The following is a 12,064-nucleotide window of genomic DNA, read 5'->3' as shown; positions in this document are numbered from 1 at the left end:
ACAGGTGTGGGATTACAGACATGTACTACCACTGGGTTTTTAAAGCAGTGCTGCATATTGAACCAGGACCTTGTATATTCTAGAAAAGTACTCTTACCTACTGAGCTACATTTCCAGCCCATTGTATTGCTTCTTTGTATAGTTAAAACCAAGGGGATTGAAGGGTACCACAAATTATTGGATATCATCATTTTAGGAACTTTTCAAGCTGATCCTTGTAGTTAAAGAGCTTAAAGGTTGAGTGGTGGTATGACCCCTGTTACTAAACTACTGCCCAAAAAACCCAAACAAACAAACCCATTACCATACCAGTTTGTAGTTGTTTGTTTAAAACTAATTGGAAATTTTTAGCATAATATTTTTTTATTTGTGTGAAATTTTTAGATAAAAATGTAGGTTGAGTTCTTCGATTTTTTTTTTTCCAATTTTGCTTTGATATTTTTTCCTAAACTTTACTGAAAATGTATGTTACTTAAATTTTTATTCATACTAAGTTTATTTTAAACCAATATTCAGAATGCAGTTTAGGATTTTGTTGTTCTTGTTCTTTAGACAGTCTTGGGAAAACTAACACTGGATAAACCTGTTTAGTAGGATGTCTTCATTTTTTAGAATCAGAATCTACCTCTGTCCTAGATGACCTGGAACTTACTGCATAGCTTAGACAGGCCTCAAACTTATAGTCTTCCCACCTTTGCTTTTTGTGCTGGGATTATAGACTTTCATTACCATATCCAGCTTCATTGTTAAATATTTTAAAAGAGCTGGGGAGGTCACTCAGTGGTTAAGAGCACTGAGTGCTTTTCTAGAGGACCCAGGTTCAGTTCCCAGCACCCACATGGCAGCACGCACAGACACACATGCAGGCAAAACATCCATACACATAAAAATTTTTTTAAATGTATTTTTTTTTTAATTTTACATGTTTTGCCTGCATGTATGTCTGTATGAGGGTGTTGGATCCCCTGGAACTGGAGTTACAGACAGTTGTGAGCTGCTCTGCGGGTGCTGGGAATTGAACCTGGGTCATTTGGAAGAGCAGCCAGTGTTCTCAACCATTGAACCATCTCTCCAGCCCCTAAAGAAATATTTTAAAAACTGGAGCTATAACTCAATACTACATCCCTTGCCTAGGATGAATGGTGTTTGTGTTCCATAATCCTCTCCACACACAATAATATACTTAAGATGGTTGCTATATAAAAGTTTTAATTAAAACAACTTTATTGAGGTATAATTTCTATAAATACACAGGCATAAAGAGTACAGCTCAAAGATGGCTAGCAAGTCTGCAGCCATCACTACAGCCCTGTGTTAGAACATTGCCAGTGTCTGTAAAGATTCGCATGTCTCTTGTCTCCCCCACACCTAGTCTCCACTGAAGTCTTAGATGTGTTTGGGTTTAATGCTTTTGTATGCCATAACAGTGCTCTCCCAACTGAAGGCAAAGGTTAAACGTTTGCCCTTTTTTTTGTTTTGTTTTGTTTTGTTTTTGAGAGTAGAATCTCACTGTGAAGCCCTGCCTGGCCTAGAAATTACATAAACCAAGATGGCCTCAAACTTGAGATGGACCTCTTGCCTCTGCTTCCCAAATGCTGGGGTGGCTGATGTAGGCTACCCACTCTGATTAAGTTCATTTTTTTTAAATGCTCAGTTGTTCTAGTACTGTTTGTTGAGAAGTATTTCTCCCTGTTGAATTGCTGTGTACCTTTCTGAAAATTGACTGACCATGAGTATGATAGTTTATTAAATACTGTAATGGTCTCTGTGTCTGTCCTAATGCTAGTACCATATCATCTTGACTAGATTGTTACAGCTTTGTATTATTTTTAATGGTAACGTAAGGTTTAGTCTATGGTATAAAAACATATACATACTCTTTATTTATCATTTGTGTGTATGTGAGCATGGACATGTGTTTAGATCAGAGGATAACTTTGTGGAGTTAGTTGTTCCCACCTTTAAATGGATTCTGGAAATTGTGCTTAGATTGCCAGCCTTGTGCAGAAAGTGCCTTTACCATCTCTTCAGCCTGGCATTCACTCTCAACTTTTCAACTGACGAGGAATTGGAAACACAGAAGGGGGATAACGTACCATGGTCCTATATCTGTGAATGACACAACTCTGTTGAGTATTATTTCTACCCATCTTGCTGCAATGTTGACTGGACTGCTACTTAATCTAATGTAGGTGGACCATAGGAAAACATAAAAGATGTGTGATATTCAGAAATGATGGAGGAAGGATCAAAAATCATGTCCTTCAGTGTGTTCTTCAAGAGTTATTGGAGGGTCATAAAAGTTGTTGGGTTAAAGACATCACTGCATTTGGAGAATATGGGAGAATTTGGAGGGGAGAATAAAAAGGAGGCTTGGTCAAACACATTATATGCTGTATGAAATTCTCAAGCAATAAATAAAAGTTTTTTAAAAGGAAGTGAGAGTTGACCTTGGAATTTTTTTTTTCTTTTTTTTTTTTTTTTTTTTTTCCAAGACAGGGTTTCTCTGTGGCTTTGGAGCCTGTTCGCCACCACCACCCGGCCTGACCTTGGAATTCTTAACTACCAAAATGAATACATTTAAATTTGTCCACTGAGTATTTCATTTCTGTTACTACTTTGACTGCAGTTAAAATAAATATGCATATGGTGGCATTCCAGCCAAACAACCGATAGCAAAGTCAGCAGCCCTCATTTCATAAGCATAGATGTCTTCAATAAAAGCATACATCAGGAATGATCTTTATGTATATAATTTTCTTTCAGAAAATTACCTCGTTACCGAGATTACAAATGATGGTGGAACTGTGTTGGGTAAAGGCTGTGTTATTTGTGTTTTTGTTTTTAGCGGAAGATCCATCCAAAAGCTATGTGAAACTAAGAGACTTTGTGCTTGTAAAGCTTTGTCAGGATTTGCCCTGTTTCTCCCGGGAAGGATTAATGCAAGGATTCCATGAAGATATGGCCATACAAGCACAACAGAAGTTCAAAATAAATAAGGTATTTTTTAATTTTTATTTTGTAGGAGGAAAACGTCTATTTTTTAAAGTACTTAACTATTGTAAGGACATTAAGATGTGTGGGAAGCAACAGTGGTTACATCGTAGGTTCTAAAGTCGTACTACCAGGTTCAAGCCTGTATCTAGAACTTGGCTCGGTCATCTAGAGCAGTTTAGTTCATGGTTTTGTACTTCAGTTTCCTTATTGGCAGAATGATGAGGGGATACATATTACACTGTACTAAGTATTCATGTTCCTTTTTGATAGAAGAAGATTTTATGTTGTACTAAGTATAACTAAGTATAATAAATAGATCAAAGGTGAGTAAAAGATAAACCGTGCTGGCAGAATATCTTAGTGGGGGTAAAGGAGTTTGCTGCCAATCCTAATGACCTGACTTCAGTCCCCAAGACCCACATGGCGGAAGGAGAAAGCCAACTCCAGAAAGTTGTTCTGACCTCTAACATGCTCCTTGGTACAAGTGTTTTGGCACCACCAGCCCCATATAAAAATGCAGTAAAGTCTTTTTAAAATGAAGCTTTTTGGATGGAAAATTTATTATATGTGTATGGATGTTTTTGCCTGCATGTATGTCTGTGCTATGTTCCTGGTATTGAGGAGATTGGAAGGTGTCTGGTCCCCTGGAACTAACAGTTGTGAGCCACCATGTAGGAACCCAGGCCTTCTAAAAGAGTAGCCAGTGCTCTTAATTTATAAGCTGTCTCTCTAGTCCTAAAACACTTAAGCCATGAAGTGGTTCTACCCCTGGAGATGTATGAGTAGAAAGGTGCTAAGACAATGTGTAATTTTCAGTTTCTATACTTTAATTTTTATTTGTTTGGGTTTGGGGCATGCATACTCATTCCTCTGTGCAAGTGTGAAGGTCAGAGGACAACTCCCTAGGGTTGGTTTGTTCCTTCTACCATAGGCTCCAGGGATTAAACTCAGGTAATCAGGCTTGACTACACATATCTTTACCCACTGAGCCATCATTTTTGTACGCTCTGTGTATTTGTTTAAATTTTATAGTAGTAAATATAGGAGTAGGAAAAACATGGGATGTCAAAGAATTTCTGTATGCTAATACATATTCATAATGAGAGTCAGGGCACTTCATGAGAGGGACAGTGCTTTTTCACATTTAAATGAATTTTAGTGTGAAAATTCACATTGTAACTAATAAAGTTAATGAAACTTCCTTTTGGGGGAGTGTTTCAAGACAGGGTTTCTATGTGTAGTCCTTGCTGTCTTGAATTTGCTCTGTTAGACTAGGCTAGATCTCACAGAGATCAGCCTGCCTCAGCCTTCCAAATGCTGGGATTAAAGACCACAACTGCCCAATGAAATTTCCTCATTCAACTTTTGAAATTCTTTTTCTAACTCGTCTTGACAGGATAGCCTTTAGTAAACTCTCTGAAGAGTGGGTAGGGATTGGATTATGAATTCATGAGTTTCAGAGTGTTCCTGATAAGGACAAGCCATTTGATACTACGGGCCACCTTGGCTTTGAGAGCTTCATGGTTCCTGGATTTCCCTGCACCATTTTAACCCTAAGTGCAACACTTCCACTAGTTTGTATTCTTTCAGATGCTTCTTAAATGTAACTCTTATTCAGACTCCTTTAAGCTTATTTTTTTTTCTCATTCCGCTTGGGAGATTTCATCTAAACTGTCAAATCTAGATTTTTCTCCTTGGGCTTCAGAACTATAGCCAAAATCCTGCTTATTAGTTTTTACAATACAGTGTGAACTAAACTCCCCATCTTCTGCCCTTTAATAGCTTCCTATTTAAAATGAAGAAAATATATTTAGAAATAATTTATATCTATTTACTATATCAAACCTATATTTATTGAGTAATTAATAGCTCAGCTTCTAAAGTGTATATGAACACATTTTTTAACAAATGATGGTTTAACAAAAAAAAAAAAGGAAACTGCTAAGTAGGGCATGCTGAGCTCATTGTGTCTGATCTGCACCTTGATAATTTCAGCTTCCTTCCAACTTTGTGCATGTTCTTGGCTTTGCTGAGTTTCTTAAAATTTCTCACGAATGCCAAATCTTGCTACTCCTTTATCAGGAACATGTCTTCTGTTTACCTGGCCAGATAGTACTTGGTTTTTCAGACTGAACTCAAACTCTTTTAGGAAGTTGAAATAGTCCTTCCCACAGACTTCCTACAGCCTACTTCCCCACCAACATAAATTCACAATTGAAGTAACAAACAGAAAAGGTACTGCTCCATTGGCTTCAGTAAACCCCTCGCCCCATTTTCCACTGCTATCTGGGGATTGAACCCAAATGCTAGGTATGTATGTTACCACTTAGCTTTATCCTCAGCCCTTTAGTCTGTCTTTTTAACTGTTCCTGGGCACAGTCAGACCTCTTACATAAATGCTGAACTGTTGAAATCCTTAACTTTTAGAACTGAGTTTGATGGTCACCTGTCTGTCTGTTCTCTGCTCTGTAAAAATCCAATCATTTCATAGTTTCCCCAGTTACTCCTTATACATCTCTAGAGGCCTTGTCTTAGTATTCTTACTTATGCTGTTTTAGTTTGTATTTTCATTGTGTTCATTGCTTTTATTTTTTAAGGGAAAGAGAAGATTGCCTAATTTAATAACTTAGCTTTTAAAAATATTTTCTTTTTTTGTGTATGTGTATGTACCTGATCACATGTATATCTCATGTGTGCCAGGCACCTGTAGAGGACATAAGAGGCCATCAGATTTCCTGGAACTAGAGTTATAGGTGGTTTTTAGCCTCCGTGTAGGTGCTGGGAATTGATCCCAAGTCTTTGGTGGAGGGGGGGGGGGCTGGTTCAAGACAGGGTTTCTCAGTAGCTAAGGAGCCAGTCCTGGAATTAGCTCTGTAGACCAGGCTGGCCTTGAGCTCAAAGAGATCCGCCTGCCTCTGCCTCCTGAGTGCAGGGATTAAAGGTGTGTGCCACCATCGCCTGACCATCCCAGATCTTCTATTTTCCCAATCCCGTAGTTTAGCTTCTTCCCCACTTCTCCCCTCCGTCTCTGCCTCCACCCCTTTCTTCTTCCTTCTAGGACCTCTTATGGGCTAGTGTTCCACCACTAAGCTACAGCCCTTAGTGGTTTAACTGATCTCTCTACCCTTACTTTTGCACCACTTGTATTAAGCTTTAAAATTATTTACTTAATCCAGGTGATGGTGCACACCTTTAATCCCAGCATTTAGGAGGCAAGGTGGATCTTTGTGAGTATGAGGCGAGCCTGGTCTATGGTGCTAGTTCCAGGATAGCTAAGACTGTTACACAGAGAAACCCCGTCTCAAAAAGAGAAGAAGAAAAAAAGAAGATTATTTACTTCAAATAGAAATTTGGGTACATTACTTTCCTTCCTATTGAAAAACTTGATAGTGACTAGGTTGGAGTCTGTTTTTTTAACCCTGTGTGTCAGTTCTCTTCCCTGGTTTCTTCCTTTTTTTTTTTTTTTTTAACTCCAGCAATAACAAGCTGCTCTGTTCTATGTGTATATGCATGTGCATAAATTTATATACAGTGTGCTCCCATTTCTAGGATAATGCTTTCTTTTTCAGATTCAGCTTAGAGGCTGGGGATATTAGCTCATTGATAGAGCACTTGTCAAGGGTTTGTGAGTCTTTGGGTTAGATGCCCAGATACACACGCACTCACAGGAATGAGGGAGAAAGACTGAGCAAGAACACTCGGGTTTTACTTTTCATTTTCACAAGAATCCTCAGTCACTTCCCACATTCCCAAGCTGTGCTACCATCATGGCCTGTAACACTTCAGTCATTTGTTACTTGCAAAGCTACTAATCTCTTGAGAGCAAAGACTATCTTTTATTTTTCCTCTACCAGTCATTATTATTCTTTGTCCATTATAGATGTTAACTATGTGCTGTGCTCTTTTAGAAAAACTGTCACTTTAATATGAAAATGTTACGTTTTTCTTGTTTCATTTGTTTAGCAACATGCCAGACGAGTTTATGAAATTCTTCGGCTGTTGGTAACTGACATGAGTGATGCTGAGCAATACAGAAACTACCGACTGGACATTAAAAGAAGACTAATTAGCCCTTATAAGGTAAGACTTTCGAGTCTCTTAAGCATCGGAGAAAGATTTTTAAGATTTTTATTTAATGTGTATGTATAAGTGACAGCATGTATGTGTGTGCACTGTATGCATGCCTGGTGCCAGCAAAGACAATAGTAGGACATCCCCAGAACTGGAGTGAAAGGCAGTTTTGAGCTGTCGTGTGGCTGCTGAGAACTGAATCTGGGACCTTTGGAAGAGCAACAAGTGCCCTTAACCACTGAGCCATCTCTCCAGTCCTTTAACCATTATATTCTTGTCAGTATTTAAGAGGAACTAGACAGTGACAGATATGGGAAAGTGCAAATCATTCTGCTATATTGAAGAAGAAAATATTCTTCCATTAGTTATAGGACTTGAGCTATAAATGTTTTTATGCCACTTAAAAACTGACATTAGGGGGTTGTTTCTCTCTCTCTCTCACACACACACACCCTTTAAAAACCTGAATGCCCAGACTCATCCCATTATTTTACTTGTTCTTTTCACATTTTTTGTTCAGTTTGTCAGATATTTTTGCATGCTTTTTCTTAAAGCACGTTCTATAAAGCCTTGATGTGTACAGGATAGGAAATGGCTCTGTCCATAAAACCTTACAAGCATGAGAACCTGAGATTAACTCCAGAACCCACTAAAAATGCTAGTGTGGTGTTCTCTGCTTATTAATAGGAGATTTAGGGGGAATTGGGGACAAGAAGATCCCTGGGGCTCCCTGGTTGGCCATTCTAGTGTCACTGGTGAGCTCTAGTAATCATTTTGCAGTAAAATAAGAATAGTTGTACATTGTGTCAGTTATCTTCAATTAATGTATTTTATTTATTTAAGAAATGTTTGCATGCCTCCACTGAGTAAGGCACTCTGAGTTAATATCCAGCCCTGGCAACTTGTTATTGCTTATAGTTTTTGTTTATAATGACTTTTTTGAAATAGGTCTTATGTAGCTCAGGATAGCATTGAGTACCAACTACGTCTGAGTGCTGGGATTGTAAGTGTGCACCATCAGTCCTAGGTCAGAGCTGGTTACCAGCCATATGTATGTGTTTGCCACCATTTGACACAAGTATAGGCCTTGTTAACTCTTTGGAAGGTTTATAGTTTTTGTGTTTCCTAATGAAGAACCTGCATAGGACAAAACTGAACACATTGCCACTGTTATTTTTTAAATTTATTTATTTTATGTGTGTGTGTGCCTGGGTTTATGCAGAAGCCTGCAGGGTTTCAGAAAAGGGTATTGGATCCCCTGGAACTGGAGTTATAAGTGGTTGTGAGCTGCCATGTGGGTACTGGAAATTGAACGCAGGCCCTCTCTGAGCAGTCAGTACTTTTAACTGCTGAGCCATCTCTAGCCCAGCTACTATTATTTTTAATACGTAAAGCTTAAAATTGTAGCTATATAAGCAAATGCTTTGTCTGGGGAAAAAAAAGCAATTTTTTTTTTTTTTTTTTTTAGAAAAAGCAAAGAGATCTTGCCAAGATGAAGAAATGCCTGAGACCGGAAGAGCTGACCAACCAGATGAACCAGATAGAAATAAGCGTGCAGCACGAGCAGCTGGAAGAGCGCTTTCAGGAGTTGGTAGAGGACTACCGGCGTGTCATTGAGCGACTCGCTCAAGAGTGAAGCTCCTGCTCCCCAGAACACCTGCAGATTCCTGTGCATTGTGCTGTGAAACCTCTGATGACCCTAAAGTTATCTATTGTCCTCCTTAGTGAAATATTCCGTTTGAGAGATTGTATATTTTAAAATACTGTCTAGAGTTTATGAACATATATTGCATTAATAAAAGATGGCTGGTGAAACACCAGTGTTCTCTTCTTTAATAGTATAGTAAGTGATTGGTTGTGGTAATACACCACATACTTTAATATGAGTTATGATGTAGTGCTTTATGGCTGTAAGATAAATATTTCCAGTTTTACTATAATCTTACATTTTAGTTGTGTTTGGTGGTGGACACTTGTAATCCAGCATTTAAGGCAGAAGCAGGTGTATTTCCTTGAGTTCAAGGGCAGCCTAGGTTTCTATGTGAGACCCTGTCTCGAACAAAACCTAAAAATAAGCTGGAGAGAAGGCTCAAAGATTTAAGAGTGCTCACTGTGCAGCCATGACTGGAACTTGGATGCCAGCACCTAGGTAAGAAACTGGTTCTCCAGCACAGTCCTGTAAGCCCAGCTCTGGGAGAGCGGAAACAGGAGGGTTGCTGGAGGTTGCTGGTTTCCAGCCTAGCCAATAAAGAATAAGCGTCAAAGAATAGTTTGAGCATTCCAGAAGCCACCTGGCACCTTCCTTTGGCCTCTGTGCACACACCAGCAAATAAATATCTAAAGTCAAAAACACCATACATTTTTAAAGTTTTGTTTTTTCCCTGTAATTAAAGCACATTTCTTTGGATGTATCTTAGCGGTCTTGATTTTTCTGTCTGACAGTTTTCAAAGTCAGCTTACAAAGTAATGGGTTTCTTTATAGCATTTTCATGCATGTGTTTGTTGGTCCTTTCCCTACTGCTGGTTCCCCATATGATTTCCTACATTGGAAATTAGGTGGCTATGCTTTAAATGTAAACTCCTGCCTATCTGCTTATTTTGAGCAAGGAAAAACAGAAACTAGGTGCACCCTAAAACCTGTATTTCACATCAGATATTAACCCAAAAATAGACATTAGCATAAAACATAAGTAACGTTAAGATAAAACAATCATCATAAAAATACAGTCTGAACCCAGAATGGTACATGCCTATAATTCTAACACTCAGGAGGCAGAGCTAGAAAGTTCATCAGTTGAGGCCAGCCTGGGCTCTAGCAAAAGCTTATCACAACGTATAAAACACCACGTATAATAGAAGTAATGAAGCTATTTTTCAATAGTCATTTCTAATGGAGCAAAATGAACTGCTTTATACAGAACCATGATAAGGGAAAGTGATTTTTTTCGAGACAGGGTTTCTTTGTGGCTTTGGAGCTTGTCCTGGAACTAGCTCTTGTATACCAGGCTGGCCTCGAATTCACAGAGATGCCCCTGCCTCTGCCTCCCAAGTGCTGGGATTAAAGGCGTGCGCTACCACCACCCGGCTGGGAAAGTGATGTTTAGAGCGTGCATCAGTAAACGTGTTAACATCAAAAAACAAACAGGTGTAAGGCCCTGGAGAGATGGCTCAGCAGTGGTGAACATATACAGCTTACAGACCCCAGTTTAATTCCCAGCACCTATATGGCAGCTCATAACTGTAACTCCAGTTCCAGGCGATCTGATGCCTTCTTCTGGCCTCTGTGGGCACCAGGTAGGCATGTAGTTCACGGACATGTGTGCAAGCAAACCACTCAAAAAAAAAAAACCCATTTTTTAAAAAATTGACTTATGCTATATTATTGATAGCATGTAGTATAAAATGAAATAGTCTAAATTATTATGAGAAAAAATACAAATAATGTGGGCCCAAGGGAATTTAACACTAGCCTGTTTTGGGATAATCTTTTTGTACACTGAAGATGTATTGCTATGATTTGTTTAGTAAAAAGTTGAATGGCCAGTAGATAGACAGGAGAGAATAGGTGGGCCTTTCGGGGAAGGGAGAGAGAGGAAGAGCAGGAATCGAGGTGGGTATTTCACCACCAGACTAGGAGCAAGTTGGACATGCCATATGGCAGAAAGTAGATTAATGGAAGCAGGCTAATCCGAGTTACAAAAGCTAGTTGGGAAAAAGCCTAAGCTAAGGCCAAGCATTCATACTAAATCTCCATGTCATTATTTGCAGGCTGGTAGTCCAGGAAAGTCCGATGAAAAAGCTTAGTGCACTAGGCACATCAACCACGCTGCATGCTAGAAGGACAGCAGGACAAAAGTCTTCCAGCCTAAGTTACACCTAAATTACCTGTCAAGTCTGAGAGTCTCCCAAAAGAGTTCCATAGAAATCTGAGACTAGAAAACTTACTTCGTGATGATGTTATTCAGAGATTTATTGGAGCGACTTGAAGGTAAAAATCAAAGAGCTGGAGTAGGATCTAGCACAGAGGTAGATTATTTACCTAGTGAAGATTATTTACCAGGGTCTAGCTTCAACCCCCAGTGCCAAAAGTAGCTTTAAAACTGAAGTTTAAAGAACAAAAAGCAAAATTAATCTGATTCCAATAAAAGAAACCTCTGGGTGGCAAGTGGATAGCATGTCTGAGAATAAAACTTCCAAACTGGAATAGGAAATTAGAACTTGGTGGAAGAGTACCATCAGAAAGCCAAAGTGCAAATGCCATAAACTAGCTGCATGGTTTGGGGCAGTAACTGATAAGAAATGGTTCTAAGTGGTTGAGGCGAGTCAGACTGGGAAAACACAGGACAGGAAACCATTGCTTTTCATCGTAAGCCTTGGAAGATGATAAGTCCACTTAAAATATAAGTACATACTATATCCGTGTTCCTTTGATAGTAATAAAACTTTTTCTTTCTTTGGTTTTGGGACAGGTCTCACCAGGTACCCCTGGCGGTCTGTCTTTGAACTTGTTATATAGATTAAACTTCCCGGAACGCACAGAGTTAAGCCTGCCTCTGCTTCTGAGTGCTTATTAAAGGTGTATACCACCACATAGAAAATTTGGCTTAAGTATTATTATATTCTTCAGTAACTGATCTCTATATGATTGTCAAAGAAAAAATTATAAGCCTCAGAAAAATTCTAAAGTCTATCTGAAGTAAATGAGCAGAGCTTTTACGTGAGGGGTGTACAACAGTTAATATTTCTTCAGACTTCACAAACAAAGCTGAATTCACTAAGAGATAGTGAAGAACTTACTACAGCCGGCTGTGATGGCACATACCTTCCTTTATGTCTAGCATTCGGAGTGTCTGAGTCCACAGGTAGCTTGGTCTACACAGCAGTTAGTTCTAGGCAAGGCAGGAATACATAGTTAAAAAAAAAAAAAAAAGACAGTAATACAGAAACAATACTAATGACGATGATTTTCTTTGATTCTCAAATGAATCACAGTTTA

At 38.8% G+C, this 12,064-nt stretch overlaps 1 protein-coding gene and 1 long non-coding RNA gene across 3 annotated transcripts in view; one reads left to right on the top strand and one right to left on the bottom strand.

The window, feature by feature from the left end:
• Positions 1-8,885, top strand: part of Hat1 (histone acetyltransferase 1) — a 40,417-nt gene extending 31,532 nt beyond the window's left edge. For both annotated transcript variants that reach the window (XM_050122271.1, XM_050122281.1), the window contains 3 exons: positions 2,849-3,000; positions 6,961-7,077; positions 8,537-8,885. In XM_050122271.1, the coding sequence (XP_049978228.1) occupies positions 2,849-3,000; positions 6,961-7,077; positions 8,537-8,704 (437 nt within the window). In that variant the 3' untranslated portion in view covers positions 8,705-8,885. The remainder of the gene's footprint in view (positions 1-2,848; positions 3,001-6,960; positions 7,078-8,536) is intronic.
• The window catches only part of LOC126488663 (uncharacterized), a 49,201-nt gene that overhangs the window by 26,531 nt on the left and 10,606 nt on the right, over positions 1-12,064 (bottom strand). Inside the window, exon 2 of the long non-coding RNA XR_007588774.1 lies at positions 11,891-11,957. This is a non-coding gene — a long non-coding RNA (uncharacterized lncRNA). The remainder of the gene's footprint in view (positions 1-11,890; positions 11,958-12,064) is intronic.

The sequence above is a fragment of the Alexandromys fortis genome, unplaced genomic scaffold (genome assembly GCF_014885135.2).
Source record: "Alexandromys fortis isolate MF-2015 unplaced genomic scaffold, M_Fortis_MF-2015_v1.1 scaffold_8_9099976_23576923, whole genome shotgun sequence".
NCBI lineage: Eukaryota > Metazoa > Chordata > Mammalia > Rodentia > Cricetidae > Alexandromys > Alexandromys fortis.
This window is presented reverse-complemented; position numbering and strand designations above follow the sequence as displayed.